The sequence below is a fragment of the Nothobranchius furzeri genome, chromosome 3, assembly GCF_043380555.1.
Source record: "Nothobranchius furzeri strain GRZ-AD chromosome 3, NfurGRZ-RIMD1, whole genome shotgun sequence".
NCBI classification, from domain to species: Eukaryota; Metazoa; Chordata; class Actinopteri; order Cyprinodontiformes; family Nothobranchiidae; genus Nothobranchius; species Nothobranchius furzeri.
Genome location: NC_091743.1, coordinates 53,719,525 through 53,735,696, shown reverse-complemented (window position 1 = coordinate 53,735,696; position 16,172 = coordinate 53,719,525). Strand labels below are relative to the sequence as shown.

Here is a 16,172-nt window from a genome sequence, read left to right as displayed (position 1 = left end):
GGATTTGAACTTATTTCTTTATGAATAACTTCATGCTTCAAAATCCATTATTCCATCCTTGACTCTTCTCGTGTCCTAATCTCTCACAAGCAGAAGAGGTGAGGTAGGCTAACTAACATCTGAGACACAGAAAATCTAACAAATTTAAGTAAAAAACAACTAAATTGTATATTAATGGACGCATTTCTGGCACCTGCAACCAAGGGGCAAACTCCGCCTACCAAAGTGACGCCAACGCGGAAGTGATCAAAGTGCAGTTCCCTCCTCATCCACTAGGGGCTGGCTCTGTAATGAAGCAAGTTCCCACTGACTTCCATGTTTAAAATGTCCGCTTCACAGCAGAAATACACATGTTTACAGCGTGGTTTAAAAAACACTTTTAGGTTTAATAGGTCATGTTAACATCGTTAAAAACTGAGCTCGTGAATTTTTTGTAACGCTCCATTTAGATGTAATTAAAGCTTGAAATTATGACTAATTAGGGGTGTGTTCATTTGTTTGACATGTAGCAGATGAGCTCAGTGCTGGCGCTAGCGGCTTGCCTCCTGCTAGCTCCAGGGAAGGCCTCAGCCTCTCATGTCAAAAATGTTACAGCCTAGAAGGCAAAAGCGGAGTCGATCAACCACAGTTTCTGGCTAGAAGAGCCAGCCATCCCAAGCCCTTTTTACAAAACACACCATGCCGGCATATTGGTGTAATATTAACACAAAGGTGTGTCTTATTAATGCGCCAAGTCGGCATGGCGTTGAGCGAATTTAGCGGCACTTGCTAGGCAGTAATGTTGCGGTAATGATCTGTCCCATAAACAGCTATTGTGCCATGGCTCAACAGAGGGAGGTGTCATGATGATATGGGAAGTTAATGCCGAGCTCAGGCCAGCAAATATACTGAAAATGCAAGTAAACGCTGGCAATAAGTTTAGCTTTTTGAACAAAATCAACTGAGACGGCAAACTGACGCTCCATTAGCATCTCTCCGTTAGAGCTGAAGCTCAGACCACCAGAAACCGCATAGGGACTAATGGGGACAGACACCTTTAGAAGCAGCTTGCTAAAGAAAAACGTAACGATCGCAATTTCAATTGCATTAAAAAGCAAGTTATATCCAAGATAAATGGAAGTCCGCGGCATCGCAGAGACCACAACCATACCCCCTTTATGTCGCCATCGCCTATTTTTTTTTCTAAAAAGGACACAATTACGCCACGTTACCGCCACGGTCTGACCACTTATAAATGAGCTAAGGGTCCCTGATGCCACCACGGCGTTGTGGCAAATTTACGACATTTTTTGTAAAATAGGCTTCAGCTCAATTAGACTGTAGCTATATCGGCTCAGAGCTTGATTGGCATCAATCATCTGACCCCAACCCTTCTCCAGCCAGCCAGCCAGCCAGCCAGCCAGAGTCCAATGGAGCATGCCTAGACCAAACTTTGCAAAGCAAGAATTTGGTCTAGTTCACTAGGCTAGATCAGATGTCTACTCAGACCGGTGCAACACCCACATTAGTGCAGACGCGGCAGCACCAATCCGCCTATCTATCTCATGCTCCATTTTCCCTTCACTCGTGAACAAGACCCCGAAATACTTCAACTCCTCCACTTGAGAAAAGTCATTGTCTCTGACCTGCAGAAGGCATTCTACCCTTTTCCGATTCAAGACCATGACAGTGAAGCCCTCAGGTCCATTTTTGTATTTTACGGGAGTGACACTCCCAAGATGGCAGTGGTGGGAACCACTTAGCTTCATTTCAGCTCTTCAGACACCTACGGGTGACGGCGTGAAGGGCTCATCCATTTTATATTAAATCTATGCCTCAGCCTCAGAAAAATGATTAGTTCTTTCCTTAAAAACAAGGTATAGTGAAGCTTCAGTCTCCTGCTCTCTGCTGGACCAGATGAGTACTACAGGCAGTCATTTTCCAATTAGAGGAAATATTTTATCCAATAAACAGTTAAGTAAAAATTATTTTTGTTTCATTTATCAGTTTAAAGTAAATAAGACACGTAATGTTTTAGATAGTAATTTATGTTTAATATAGTCTTTTTATGGACAAAAGGATGAATTATTGAATATAAAACTCCAACAGCAAGTCTCGCCTGTAGTCTGGGTGCACATCAGGAAATGAGACATCTTTTCACTCAGGTCTATTCATGGGCCAAAAGCCGTCCAGGTGATAAATTAGATACCAGATCATCCTCAGTTTGGATCAAAGGCTTCCATTTAATTTGTTCAACTATCACTTCTAAAAGTGGTTCCAGTTCTAGTAACTTTCACAGTCTCTAAATTTAAATGTATTTTAAAACAACTTGTAGTTGACAATTAGGACAAGAAATACGATCTTTGAAAAAAAGGAAACTTTTATTTTTTGAAATGATCATACAAAACACATTTTAAGTTTAAAGTGTATATTGCACAGACTATTGAGTGTTTAATATATTCATATATATATAAGAAAATAAGAATAAAACCAGGACATCATCCCTCGGTCGAGGGCTTAAGGCACAGAGTCAGTCATGACCTAGAACATGAACTTGGAAATGAACATTCAGAACGCGTTTGGCTGTAAAACTACAGTACGAGACAGGGCTCTTACTATTACATAAAAGAAAAATCAACATATTTACATCAGCACATCTTTTACTCATAAATGTCAGTTTGCAGTTAAAACCTGATACAAACTTCACCGTATAAAACCTAGAAGAATAATCCAGATTATGTGAAGCGGGGTTTTGTAGAGTCGCTGTTGGCATAGGATGCTACCAGCAGCAGGTAAGCATTCTGAATCCTCTCGGAGTGGAGAACCTTCTCAAGGAGTCAAGGAAAAAATATAAAAAATAAAATAAAATTAAAAAAATAATAATAATACAAAGAAGGAACGGTTACAACGGGATTTTCTGCTGGATTAAATCTATTTTAAACCCAAAAAATTCCAGAATGGTTCGTACAAATGCTAGCTTGTAAACGTTCACACTGCTGTTGCATTTCATGGTTATTCTGGCAGAAATATAAACTATGTACTGAAAGAGCTAATGCTAGTTTCCATTCGCACTCATAACAGGGAGATTTCTTTTTAAAGAAGTTGTTTAAAGAAGCAGTAATCCACATTGTAACTGGCCCTACTCTGACTAGCCATTAGCTTGTCAATCCAATGAAAACTAACCACTTTGTTCAAACTGAAATGTTTCACAGAGTTAGTGACTGTTAGGGAATTGTACACAATGTTTCAACAGAATCCCACTCCACAGGATCCGAAGTATCCCTTTAATCAGCATTTATCCAGCACCACATCCACAAAGGCATCACAGTGCATCCACGTTGTCGGAAAACTAAAACATCACCACAACGTACGACCCAAGCCTGATGGGAAACGTGTAAAATGAGGTATAAATGCGGACTATTCTACCCAGAGTGTGCAACAAGACGTCCATCCTTACTTGTCTGCACAAAACAACAGAAAAAAAATCAGTCGAGCTAACCGTAGACTTCCTCCGGCCTCACAACAACGCACACACATACTGGAAAACACAAACGTGCTACATTACAATTCTGCAATAGCATTAATGAAAGAGATTTCAGTTGTTCTCTCGTGCTACAGCTGTTGGAGCTTTCGGCAGTATATGGTGGTTTCACAGAAACTACAGCTTAATGGGTTAAAATGGAACCCCTACAGAAACTAGCATCAGATTGACACAAATCATCTAAGTGTGCTACCTCTGTTAAGAACACGTACGCAATAATTAACCTTTTTCACAAGACATTCGAATGTGAAAAAACATAAACTCCAAGAAACGTTAGAGAAATGGTGACGAGTGAATAAAGGCTCCAATCATACAGGCTCTATATGCGTTTGATAGACAATACTTGAAATTTCATCCAGGACGGGAACGTGCAGAGCAGCTGAGATGACATGACATGACGGAGGACGAGCGATAGGGAGAACCGGGGGGGGGGTCCATTCAGTCGCTGCTTTACAAAGACACGGAAGTTGAAAAAAAAGAGGCGTCTACCTTTTCTTAAACTAAATCAAACTCTTCTGGGGAAGATTTAACCAATGACATCAATGTCATTCGTACATTCAACCAAATCCAGCCCTGCTACTGAAGAGGCCAGCTCTGCTCTGCTAAAAATACACATTTTGTACAACCCCCCCCCCCCCCCAGGAAAAGACATTTAAACTGAGGAAATGCATCGACGTCAGCGTCTCTGAATCATCTCAAGCCTGTCAGAGGGACTTTGATGTGCAGACTCAGGCTTCAGATACATTCTGCTAAAAAAAACAGACAAAAAAAAACCCTAGTTGACAGCTTCACTCATTGTGTGCAGGCTGTGCTGCGGCCCCCACATTGTAGTCATTGGGGTCTTCACCACCTGCCTGGTGTTTGAGTGAACCATGCTCCAAACATTGGGCACCACGGCTGAACTCCGCTGAGCACCAGAGGAGGGCAGCAAAGGAGGGGCGAGGCCCAAGCGGGCTGCAGCCGACGCAGAACCGGGGGATGGAACACACAGAGCGTTTCCCGGAGTTTTATGGAACGGCAGGAGGAGCGAGACTCCTTTAGAGGCCGAGTGTGTGTCCTGACTTGTAGCAGAGGTTGAGGCGGGACTAGTGACCGGTGCAGAGACGAGTGATTCTAAAACCGGACATGTGGAAGAAGGTGGGACAGAAGTTGAATCCAATTGCAAGGCTGCGCTGACCACTGGAGCAGCAGCTGGTCTCTGCGCATCTAGCTGCCCCAGGCCATAGGCAGACCCTGGCACCACGGCTGGGTTGAGCTGGGGCTGGTGTGGGCTGGACGCTCTGACGGCTTCCAGCTGAGGACAAATCCTCAAGGCTGAGAACGGAGCAGCCACTCCCAAGGACACAGGGAATTTTATTGACACTCCAGCTGACTCTGGAACAGCCATAGCCTTCTCCATTAGACTCTGAACTCTAGAGGGATCCATGACCTGCTCTTCTGGAGGCGGGGTCGGGCCCAGGTCGCTGCTGTAAGCACTGCGTGCGGTCTTTAAAGCCTCTGGCGGCAGATCCTGAACCTCCTTGAGTCTGTCCTGCTCTTCAGCTCGTTGGAGAGCAGCGTCCACCAGGAGCCTCAGGTCACTGAAGTCCTGTGTAGGGAACAGCTCAGGAGGAGTAGGGGGAGGCGTGTTGAAGAGGCCACTGGAGGAGCTGGCTGCCGCTGTTGAGCTGGCGGGGCCCGTTTCATCAGCTTCCCTCAGCAGACTTTGCGTGTCCAGATTCATTAGCGCCTGCACCGACCCCTGCTTACCAGGGTAGCCTGCTCCAGTCAGAATCGCTGTGGCCGTGTTCCCCAGGAGATTGAGGTCCAAAGTGGGTGCAGAGCGAATCACAGACGGGCGCTGTTGCAAAGAGACGCTGGCCTCTGGAGAGCTGGCTCTCGCTGCGCTGGACAGGTGGCCTTCGATTTTACTGCAGACCTTACGGGAGATGGTGAACTTGGTGGGATCTTTGCCATCCTTACGAAGAAGATCGGGGAGAAGGCGGCGACGCGCGTTGATGAACCAGTTGCATATCTGAGGGAAAAAAACCCACTTCTGGCATAAATAGAGAGCAGAGGTTTAAGATCTACAACATCTTCAAGTGTGTCTGACTTTCTCCCTCTACTGGTAACAGCAAGGAGGAGCAGAGGCAGAAAAATGAGAGTGTTCAGACAGCTGGCAATAATGAAGATGTGAGCTGAAATGTGCTGAGCCACAGAGAAAGCAGCCAAAAGCATTCCACTGAACTGACTGCATTAAAAGGAACGTCGCGGCTGCTCCAACTGCTCTGTAATCTGCACGTGCATGTGGGGAGAAAAGGAAAGGTCTACCATTGGTGCGAACTGGGATGGCGTAATTCACATCAGTAAAGGGTAAATAAAACAGAAAAAAAAGCACAATAAAGTTTAAAATCCCCTCACCTGCAGCACGGAGAGCTTGGTCTGACCCGACAGGCTGAGTTTCTCTTGCTCCGACGGATAGGCGTTGAAGCGGTGCTCGTACAGCCAGCTCCGAAGAATCTGCACCGCTTCCTTGGGCAGGTTGCCACGGCGGCGCCGCTTCCCGAGGAGCCCCCTTCCCGACGGGTCAAGCAGGGATCCCTCATCGCTGTCTGACATGGCTGAAGAGTGCTCCTGGTCCGGATGAAGATCATCCTCCAGAGCTGAAGAGGAAGAAAATGTATTTTATAACTGTTTATCATCTATTGTTTTTCTGTTCACGCTTTCAGGCACAAAACGACACCTTGACTTCATCTTAACATTAGCTGGCTCCATGTGAGCAGACAAGTTCACCAATCTTTACCCTAAAGAAATGGTTCAGCTTTTAGAAGTGGTTTCTGTGAAAAGCCCATGAGCAATTATGGTCTTAACTGTATTTGGATGTTTATTTTTGTATTTGATTATTTTATTTTTAAAAAAACAGACTTTTGAGTGTGAGATTGGCTGATTGTGATCAACAGATGCCTTTTTTGGGATGTCTAGCTCAAAAAAAGTTGAATTTATTTCTAAATATTACTCTAGGCTTTACTTTGGTGCAGGTAGAAAACATGAAATTCTCACCAGAATTATTGCAAATCTTCTAATTTCTGCTGTAAAACATGAATTCCGTCAGTCCAAATATCCATCTAAAGCAGGTAAGACACTTATTGTCTATAACCTTTTCACAGATCTGACCTATCTTGTGCACTTGCAATGCTTTGCCTTAAAGCTGTGGCGAGTTCAAACGAAAGCTTCTTACTTTGAACTCTAATTTTTGCTGAATTCACGGTGGGTCACTGGAGGAAATCTCCCCACAAAATGGAGCATGCCTGATCCCAGGGGTGGGCCACAGAATGCAGTAAATGTCTTTCTCTGGGGCTGGGTGAAACCTGACCCCCGGGGGCAGCGCCTGTCCTCACAAAGGAGATTGTGTTCATATCAACATCACAGTAGCCACTGGCCCAGGAATCTATTGACCATGGAAAGGGGGCTGTTTTCAGACCTCTAGAACCAGAGAGGCTGAAGGGTTTGAATTTTGTCTCGTACCTGGACAGTGAGGGATGCTCTAGTGCACAATAAATTACAAAATAAAATACATTTTCATTTAAAAATAAAACTAATGAAAACTGCTATGGTGGTTTCATAATATAAAGTTAATTCCATGAAGTTAAATCCCGGTTTGATGCTTGATTGTGTTTATTGAGCAGCCTGTTAAAGAAACGTGACGTACGTGATGCACAGCACTCCCGCAACCCAGCAGCCTCTCGCTGCAGTCATTCGGCTTTTTAATCGTTTAAAAACCCACAAAAATAAATAAATTAACATCTGTGAGTAATTGAGTTAAAAGCAAATCAAAGACTAAAATCACACTATCAGCAGAAGCTGGCTACTAAATCACACAGACTGTCAAACAGGCCAACTTCTTGTTTACAAAATGCCCTCTGTTGTTTACACAAGTCAGTAATGTGGGATTTCTTGTATTTTCCTTTGGAAAGGGTTTCGAAACCTCACGTTTGAAGTTTCATCTTGTTCCATGAGAAACTGTCTTCAAAACTTATTCAGCTTCAAAAGTGGAATTCTGTCCGTTAGAAAAAAGCTACCCCACAAAAAGTTACAAATCAGGGGAAGAAAGGAGGGGAACACACCAACACGTCGTTTTGTAGGAGTAAAAAAAGCCAATTGAGAGGAGCAAAACGGGGGAACACTCGGTAAATGAGCCATCTGGAGCGCACAAAGGAGGCAGACAGAAACGCATAGCCTCCCCGCATGTCGCTCCGCCAGATGGACAGCATGCCTGCCTCAGAAGATAACTAGCTGACTAGCTGTCCCCCTCCTCCTCCTCGGTTTTAAACACAAACACACGCTGCATTTGCTTGTGTCACACACACACACACACACAGCAACAAAACTCACACACCAGGCAGAGCCAACAAGCACTTCCAGTGTGTTAACTGTTCAAAACACGAGCAGAGCGGTGCTCACCTCGTTTAAACGCTTTCATTCTTTGTTGATGGGCTCGCTGGAAAACAAGCAGCTGTCCAAGTTGAGCTACAAAAAGGAGCCAAACGATGAGAATGACACTTTCTTCCAACACCTCTTCAGCTTCCTCCTCTTTTTCGAGTCACATTAAAATTCTTCTGTTTAGGTTTGGCCACAAGAAAAGGTTTCCATCTCACTCCTCGCTTTCTGCCAGGATGAATGTTTCTATTTTTTCTGTCGCCTGCTCCCTTTTTTTTACCTGAACGCAGCAGCAACGCGAGCTCTTTGCCAATCTTGACAGTCGCAGCTTAAATGGTCCCGCCTCTTTAGCTCGTATAGGCCAATCAGATTGCAGCTTTCCACCTCCTGTAACCAATCGTGGTGCGTCTCGCGACAGCGGCAACATTCCGTGTTGTTGTGATGGACGGGAGAACCATTTCATTCAAAATCCATCAGACGGTCGCTGCAACGTTGTTGTGTGTGGAAACAGGTCTAAAACCACAGTTAGGGAACGCAGGTTCAGAGACATTTAGATCATATTTCCGACAACTATGGAGAGTTTTACTCTTGCCGTGGTTTACGTAACAATGTAAAAAAATAAAATCTGGTTACGTAAAACATAACCATCGAAAGGTGACTAAAACCGACCTGTCCATGAGTAAGTTTTACGTTATGATTAAGGGTTTTGTGAAATGACAAAAAAATAATCATAATAAAGAAGTAACGCACCTGGAAAACCCACTTTTGACCAAACTTGTCCAAGTTTTGACTCAGATTTATAATTTGAAGAAAACCCAAAAAGAAACACAATATAAAATGAATATCTCTAATTATTTCAGTTTTCTAAAATAATAAATAAGTTATTACAAAAAATCCCAAACACCAATGCAAAGACAGACATGAAAAACTGTTTGAGAAAGTATTTTGTGCATTTTTATTGAACAGTGTGCCTCTGCATTATACATGTGAACAATCTTGATAGTATAAATAGACCTACAGCATTGTAAAAGATGACAATTTTACTCTGGTTTTATTCCTATTTACAAACAATACAACTTTAAGAAGCACAATGGGATAAAATGCAAGACAGTATCATAAGAACCTCCTTTACTCTGTATTGCACATACTTCAAATAATACCAGAGTATAGTGAACAGCTACATCTCATGAACGACACACTCATTCACAAGTTTACAATTTGTTTTTCATTCAAAAACCTACCAACCCTGATTTATACAGCCTATACAGCGTTCTAATGAACAGATTCTAGTCATTAAAATATGTGCTTAATTCATAAAATACTTATTTTCAGAGACTTTTTGCTACATGGCATCTCGGCTGGTGTGAGCATAGCCTCTGCCCTTCACCCAGTCCTGTGTTTTATGAACGAAGCAAAAGTTGGAGGGAAGCTTGTTTAACTGTCTTGTTTTAGAGTAAGGAGGTGATCAGGGTTAATGTAAAGAACATTTTGTCTTTATCTCAGAAGGGCAACACTTTTAAAGACGGGTTGATTTGAACGTCAGGTGTTTTCAGACTTGGTTTTAGGAGTTGAAACAAAAAAGGGGGGAAGAAGCATGGCTTTACATAGTAAATCCTTTTAACTTAATTCATTTATGAGATTTGCCGATCTTAATCTTGTTTGGCCCTCATTCATGATAACTTTATTTCTGTAATTGAGAAAAAGGTGTACCTCTTTTAATGTGCAAAGGTTGCTACTCAAACTTACTTTGAAAGGTGAAAAGTTTCAAACTCATATGTATGAGGACCATTATCGCACCCAAATATTTCACTTTTGCACCAAAAAGCCCCCAGGACGGCTTTAGGACAACTCTACCCAGGAAACAGACATAGCCCTCTAGTTTGTGTGTCTACTGGAGGGAAGCTTTGTTTATATGTATGAGATAAGCTCAGACAGTGATGTCAGGGCATTTCACACAACCAAATGACAGAACAAATAGGAAAGTGTGGTTTTATCTGTATTTAAAACACATGGCATTTTTATGGAGACGACTAAGAGAAAAATAAATGAAAATGATCAAAGAGTAGGCCTATGTGAGTAGGAGATGACAAATCTCCTCCTTTAGTTTACCAAATAAAAGACATGCTCACTGGACAGAGAAAAAAAACATCTGGTCAGGCAAATTTTTAAAGCAGTCAGGAATCAAATCAAGCCAATGGCCATATTTACATGAACAAAAGGCCTTTCAGGTGCTAACGAAGCTATCCTCCCAGTCAAATGGAAAGCAGCATTGACAGCAGCCAGGGACTCGTCTATTCACACCCCTGAGCCACTTTCCTTCCTTGAGGTCACCCACAGCAGGCAAACACAACTCACAAACAATGGGCTGCCGTCACAGTACGAAGAGAGGTATTATTCATGCTTTTTAAATCCATAATTGGGAGGCTCGTTGTTGGGTCACAGTGTAAGTAAGGGCCATTGCAACAATTTTTTTCTAACCAATTAGACAGGAACGTTGTTTATGTTTTCCAATTTGGAAGAAAACCATGAGTGGAAGACAAGCCAACAACTAGTGAATCTGATGTCACAGTTTGTATAGCTGAGCACGTAAGAAAAAATTGAAATTATTTACTGTGGTTTATAAAGACGCATCATTAATTTTAATTTTGCAAAGTAAATGATAATGCTGTGAAAAATAAATAGTCCAAAAAACAATAACATTAGTGATTAAAAAATTATGATTTCATTTAAATAAAGCAGAAAAAATTATTGAAAACGACCGGGTCTTATGTGAAAAAACCCTGCTCATTGATGTATCATGAAAAAAAAAACAACCACAATATTTGAAGAGATGAGTACCATGTACCAAACCTGACTAGTTCCAGACCCATGGAATAAACAAATCACTCCAATAGAACCTGGCTGAAAACATGAAATAGGCTAAAAGATCTCAAAAAGCATCATACACTGCCGAGCTAAGTCTACACCAAAACAAAAGGTCACACATTCTAATATTTTGTTGGACCTCCTTTAGCTTTTATTACTGCACACATTTGCTGTGGCATTGTTTTGATAAGCTTCTCCAACATCACAAGACTGATTTCCATCCCGTGTTGCATTAATGTTTCACCAAGATCTTGCATTGATGATGGTAGATCTGGCCGCTGCACTAAGCCTTCTCCAGCACACCCCAAAGATTCTCAATGGGGTTAAGGTCTGGACTCTGTGGTGGCCAATCTACGTGTGAAAATGATGTCGCATGCTCCCTGAACCACTCTTTCACTATTTGAGTTTATTCATCTTGGAATAAGCCCATGTCACCAGGGAAAATGAAATAACCTGATCATTCAGTATCTTCAGGAAGTCAGCTGACCTCATTATTGTAACACATCCTGTTGGGTATGTATATAAGTATATATGTATGTGTGTGTAAATGAACATGGGTGTGGGTATACATGTTCTTATGTGTTTTTAGGTATTTTTATTCTCGTTTATTGTGGTTGTTGTATGTTTTAGAGAGCGAACATCTACCGAAGACAAATTCCTTGTAAATGTACTTTTACTTGGCCAATAAATCTGAATCTGTTGCTGAACCAAGACCTGACCACCTGCAGTAAGCCCAGATCACAACACTGCCCTGCAGGCTTGTACAGTAGGCACTAGGCATGATGGGTGCTGGGTTAAATAACTTATTGCCAGCTGAAAGATAATCACCCATGCTGTAATTATCCAATAGGAGGCTTGTGCCTAATTGCTTAGTTAAATGCAGGTGGTAACTTTTTTTCTTGCTAGGCAGTGTATCCTGGTCTCATTTAAGAGCAAAAACAACCCTAAACAACTAAATCACCTGCAGGGCTCACTTAGTAAAGTTAAGTTGAGGGGTCATGATTCAGAAATGGCTTCATGGTAAGGTCCAAAACCTCTGCTAACCAAAACGTATACAAAGGCTCATCTCACATCATCTTGGAAGGTGTGTGTAAATTCACATCTGTTATCACCGCATTTCACATAAAAACATGATATCAACAGTCAAACATGGAGGTGGTAGTGTGATGGTCTGGGGCTGCTTTCCTGCTCTACCAGGAAATCCTGAATATCTGACCATTGACCTTAAACAGGCCATTCATGCACAGAAACCCTTCCAATGGGATTGAATTCAGTCCCGCAAATAAAGGTGAGCTGAAATTCCCTCACCGTCCAGGGAAGCTCAATCCCAGTCATATGTAATGCTTGATTTTAGTTCTTGACACCGACTGTTATTAGGTTAGGTGTCCATTAATTTTTCCACATCAACACAGGTTGCTTTGGATCATCTCCTCCTAAAATGTTAATCTGTGCGTGTTTGGGATCAATACTGTTTCACAGTATTGTGTGTAATAAATACAACAGGGCAGAGATCAATGCTTTCATATATGTGAATACCCTTTCACCACATACAACTGTGTAAACTGGACTGACATGTGGGAGCTGTTGACCTCCTCAGGTCAGAAATTATTCTTTCCATTAGATCACTCTCTGGCCCAGGAAGGGCTGAGGACTGATTCTGTAGTCTCACTGCTGTCGTTGGGTAGATGGATGGGTGGTTCTGTTCGCGCTTCCGGCTGTGGGTGTGTGCATATCAAAACGTTAAATCTGTATTACATGTGTTGCCGTGGCTACGGTACGTTTTGCTGCTGACATTCCAACACACAAGTAGAGTCAAAAAAATAATGAACTCATCTTTGGCTTCTGAAGTCTGCAAAGGGACAAAAAAAGCAAACACGATTAAATAAATATTAAAAACAACAAAAAATACTGGAGCTTTAATAAAAACAAGGTTTTCTGTGATTGAGAAAAACAAACATTACATTGAAGCTGGATGGTGATGGGAATCAAAATCTCCTGCTGTACGACTTCCAGGGAAGTTCTAGCTATTTAACACTCATTGAAGTTGGTGAAAATAGAAAATTTAAATCAACTGTGAATATGGAAAACAGAAGAAAAATAATCAAGAGACTAAAAGGATTAGATGGATTAAAACGATGTTTCCCCCAAAACTAAAATAAAACATAATTTGCGAACAGCTGAGATCTTTATGATTGGCCTCTGTTATTATGTGCTTTCATTCAAACCATTAAGAAACTGAACTTTTACAGAGTCTCACCACTTTTAAAATCTTTGACACAAAACATTTTTCATGACATGAGTTTGTTGCAATTAAGGAACAATATATTTGGACCCCCCCCCCCCCTCCCCCCCAAAAAAAACAAACACCTGAATTTCATCATACCTAAGTATTCAGATAAGAACAGATTACCACATAAACCAAAGAATTATCGATCCAAAAAATAAACACAAGGAAGACGTACAGAAGGGAATTTGTGGCGTGTGTGCAATTTGTGAGATGGCCACAAGGTGATGCTGTGCAAAGCTACAAGATGGCCAGTGATCTGGGAAGAGAAAGAGTGAGGGAAGGGTTTTTCCTTCCACCTGCTTAATAAATCTTATAGCCACGATACGAGAACTTTTAAAACAGTCTTCATAAAGATTCTTTAGCCTATAATTGACATAATAATTATTTCATAAACAGTTTTCTAATAATTATCAAGAAAATAATTGACAAAGTTCATCAGGTGAAGTCTTCAGTGGCAGCCTCAAAACGAGTAATCTCCTGGTTTATAGTCTGTTGGCTCCACACGCACAAAAAATAACACAGAAAGAAAAAAAAAATCTATTTTTGTTTCAACCAGGACCAGCCTATCAAATGACCTCAACCCTTATCCACTCAGCAATATGTTCTCTCCTCCAACACTTATCTACCTTTTTCATCTTCCCTGCTCAAAGCTTCTCTCAAAGGCGAGTTTGGGCCTCGGGGACATAAATTTCAATGCTGTCTGCGCTTTCTGTGGCAGAGTTCTGGCGAAACGAGGCAGCCTTCTTTGCAGCCAACAGGCGCTTGCGTGCCTCTTGTCTCTGCTTTTCCGCTGAGGCAGATAAAGAGGTTGAGGAAGAGTCGGCGCTCTTCTCGCGGCTGAGCGTCGGTCGTCCCTTACCAGGCTTCTTTGACGCAGGATGAGCCTCCTTGTCGTCGTTCTGTTGTATATGCAGAAGAAAAAGTACAATGAGAACGTAAAATATATTGATTTATCTGAATTTTGTTTGTATTTCGGACCAAACACGACACTGATTGTGATTTAACCTTTAGGGATCTAGGTGATAAACACAGAAACACAACAGGAAGTACGTAAACACACAGAACAGACAACTTACAAACACCTGAAATGGTAACATGAATCAATGAGTACAGTGGGTCGAACTTAAATTATGACGCGGACATCGAGACAATCAATACAAGTAGACAGATAGGCGAAACAAAGCCAAAACCCAGAAAACTTTTAGATGTTTCAGACAAGACAGACCAAGAAAAGCCACACAAACACAAATATAGTAGCTTAGAAATCTAGAGCGACCATAGCAGTGGCAAAAAGATTTTGCTCTGCTGGTCGGTCTAGCCACGCTCCATTGTAACCTCAGCTGGCTTACCATTGGCTCGAACAATTTTATGTTCGTCCAATCACAGCGCTCTATATTTGTAAAGATGTTAGGCGGGTTAAGCACCAGAGTTGAGATAGAGGTAAACTACGAAGATAGCTCTGGTTTAGGCTTGTTTGAAACGGCTTTGGCATCAACTTTGCATGATTTAGATTTAGGCTTTCTTTGAGACATCAGCAGATAGACGTAATTAAGTGATTTATTTTGAAAAAGGATGTACTTGCTTCTTCTTTGATGGTGTATCGTGGACTGCCACGTTGAACGGTTTCTGTTGTTCATTACTCTGATTGGTTCTAGCTCTGTCCTATTGCATGCAGAGACAGTTTGAAAGACAACCGTAGACTCCGTCCCACGACTGAGTTCTGTCTATGGGTCGTGGCCAGACTATACATTCGTATATAAAGGATGGCTTGCCAGACAAACGTAGTTGTTTAAAGAGCAAAAGCAAGACTGCATTCTGTCACATGAGCCAGTGCATCTTAGCCATGCTCCACAAAAATACAAACACACACACAGAAAAATGACACATGCATGCTCAAAGCAGGGCTTTACACCTAAAAACACAACAGCGCCAACCCTCTTTGAGGTGATTTTCTTTCCCCATGCATGCCTAGAGGGATGTAGGACCCCCCCTTCATATGTTGGCCAGTGAGGCCTTGTTAGAGTTCATACCACGCAGGGTCGAGGTTAAAATTTTGAAATAAAAAAGAGTGGCAGAAATGGTTGTGGTGGTGGTGGGAGGAGAGAGGCCGGATACGGCGGCTTTCCTACCCCAGCCAGGGCACTGGGCTGCATGGGTGGGAAGTACCTTCCGCTCGGGGGCCGACTGGACAGCTACAGATGAAACAGGCTGCCAGTCGTTAGACTTGAGATGGTAGAGCTCATCAAACTTGAGGCTAATGTCCTCGATGGAGAGCTGCAGCAGGTCCCAAAAGCCAGCCAGGTCCTGGGCTGTGGGTCGCGGACTGGCATTCACATTCTGACCAAAGGAGGGAAAAAGAGAGACAAGAAATATTAATTAAGAAATAGGATTTCTTAAGTTGGTGTCTACAATCTTAAGGTAAGAACTGCAAACCAGTTACTAAAAGTAGTACTAAGTACTTTGGTATTTTGCCACCTGCTGAGATAAATAAATCAGAAGTTAGCGGCCATTCACGACCCGCCAGATGAGCTGCCTCTGTCCCTCATGAGGATATTTTCTAAAGCCCGACATTATACCTGCCAACAAACCTGTCTCTTCAGTAATCAGAGGGTTGAAAGATCGAGCCTGCCACCAAGCAGAGAATGCTGCAGTTGTGTCCTTGAGCAAGACACTTAACCCTTTAAGCACCAAAGTCGCAGAACTGCGACAAGCAGCAAAGTTGGATTTAATAAGCTTTTTTTGAATGAGGATTTCTGGACCCTCATCACAACTGAAACTAACCAATATGCTCACCAGTATTTAGAGAGGGAGGAACTGAAATCTAGCTCCAGATATAATGACTGGTACGATGTAACTGTCCCAGAAATGAAAGCATTCATTGCCATTCAGTTCTGCATGGGGCTTGTGGAAAAGCCTGAGATTGAGAATTATTGGGCTGGCTTTTGGCCAACATACACACCTGGCTTCAGCAAAGTGATGTCAAGAAACAGATTTGAGATCATCCTTTCTTTTCTCCACTTTGTAAACAATGATGAGCGTGTTGAAAGGGGTCAGCCAGGTCATGGCAGACTGTTCAAGGTGCGC

General features: G+C 42.3%; 2 protein-coding genes across 6 annotated transcripts in view; both read right to left on the bottom strand.

Moving 5' to 3' along the window:
* Positions 1-2,347: 2,347 nt before the first annotated feature.
* LOC107385526 (iroquois-class homeodomain protein IRX-3) lies at positions 2,348-8,270 on the bottom strand. The gene is made up of 3 exons (XM_015959459.3): positions 7,961-8,270; positions 5,921-6,162; positions 2,348-5,534 (listed from the first exon to the last, which is right to left on the bottom strand). The coding sequence occupies exons 1-3, from the start codon at positions 7,977-7,979 to the stop codon at positions 4,296-4,298; spliced, it is 1,500 nt and encodes a 499-aa protein (XP_015814945.1). The 5' UTR covers positions 7,980-8,270; the 3' UTR covers positions 2,348-4,295.
* A 597-nt stretch (positions 8,271-8,867) lies between these two features.
* Positions 8,868-16,172, bottom strand: part of dlgap4b (discs, large (Drosophila) homolog-associated protein 4b) — a 158,338-nt gene continuing 151,033 nt past the window's right edge. For 4 of the 5 annotated variants that reach the window (XM_015959460.3, XM_015959462.3, XM_015959461.3 and 1 more), the window contains 2 exons: positions 15,255-15,425; positions 8,868-13,987 (listed from right to left, as the gene is read on the bottom strand). In XM_015959460.3, coding sequence (XP_015814946.3) covers positions 13,745-13,987; positions 15,255-15,425 — 414 coding nt within the window. In that variant the 3' untranslated portion in view covers positions 8,868-13,744. Of the gene's footprint in view, positions 13,988-15,217; positions 15,426-16,172 lie in introns of all 5 variants that reach the window. The other variant, XM_015959463.3, reaches the window with a different exon arrangement.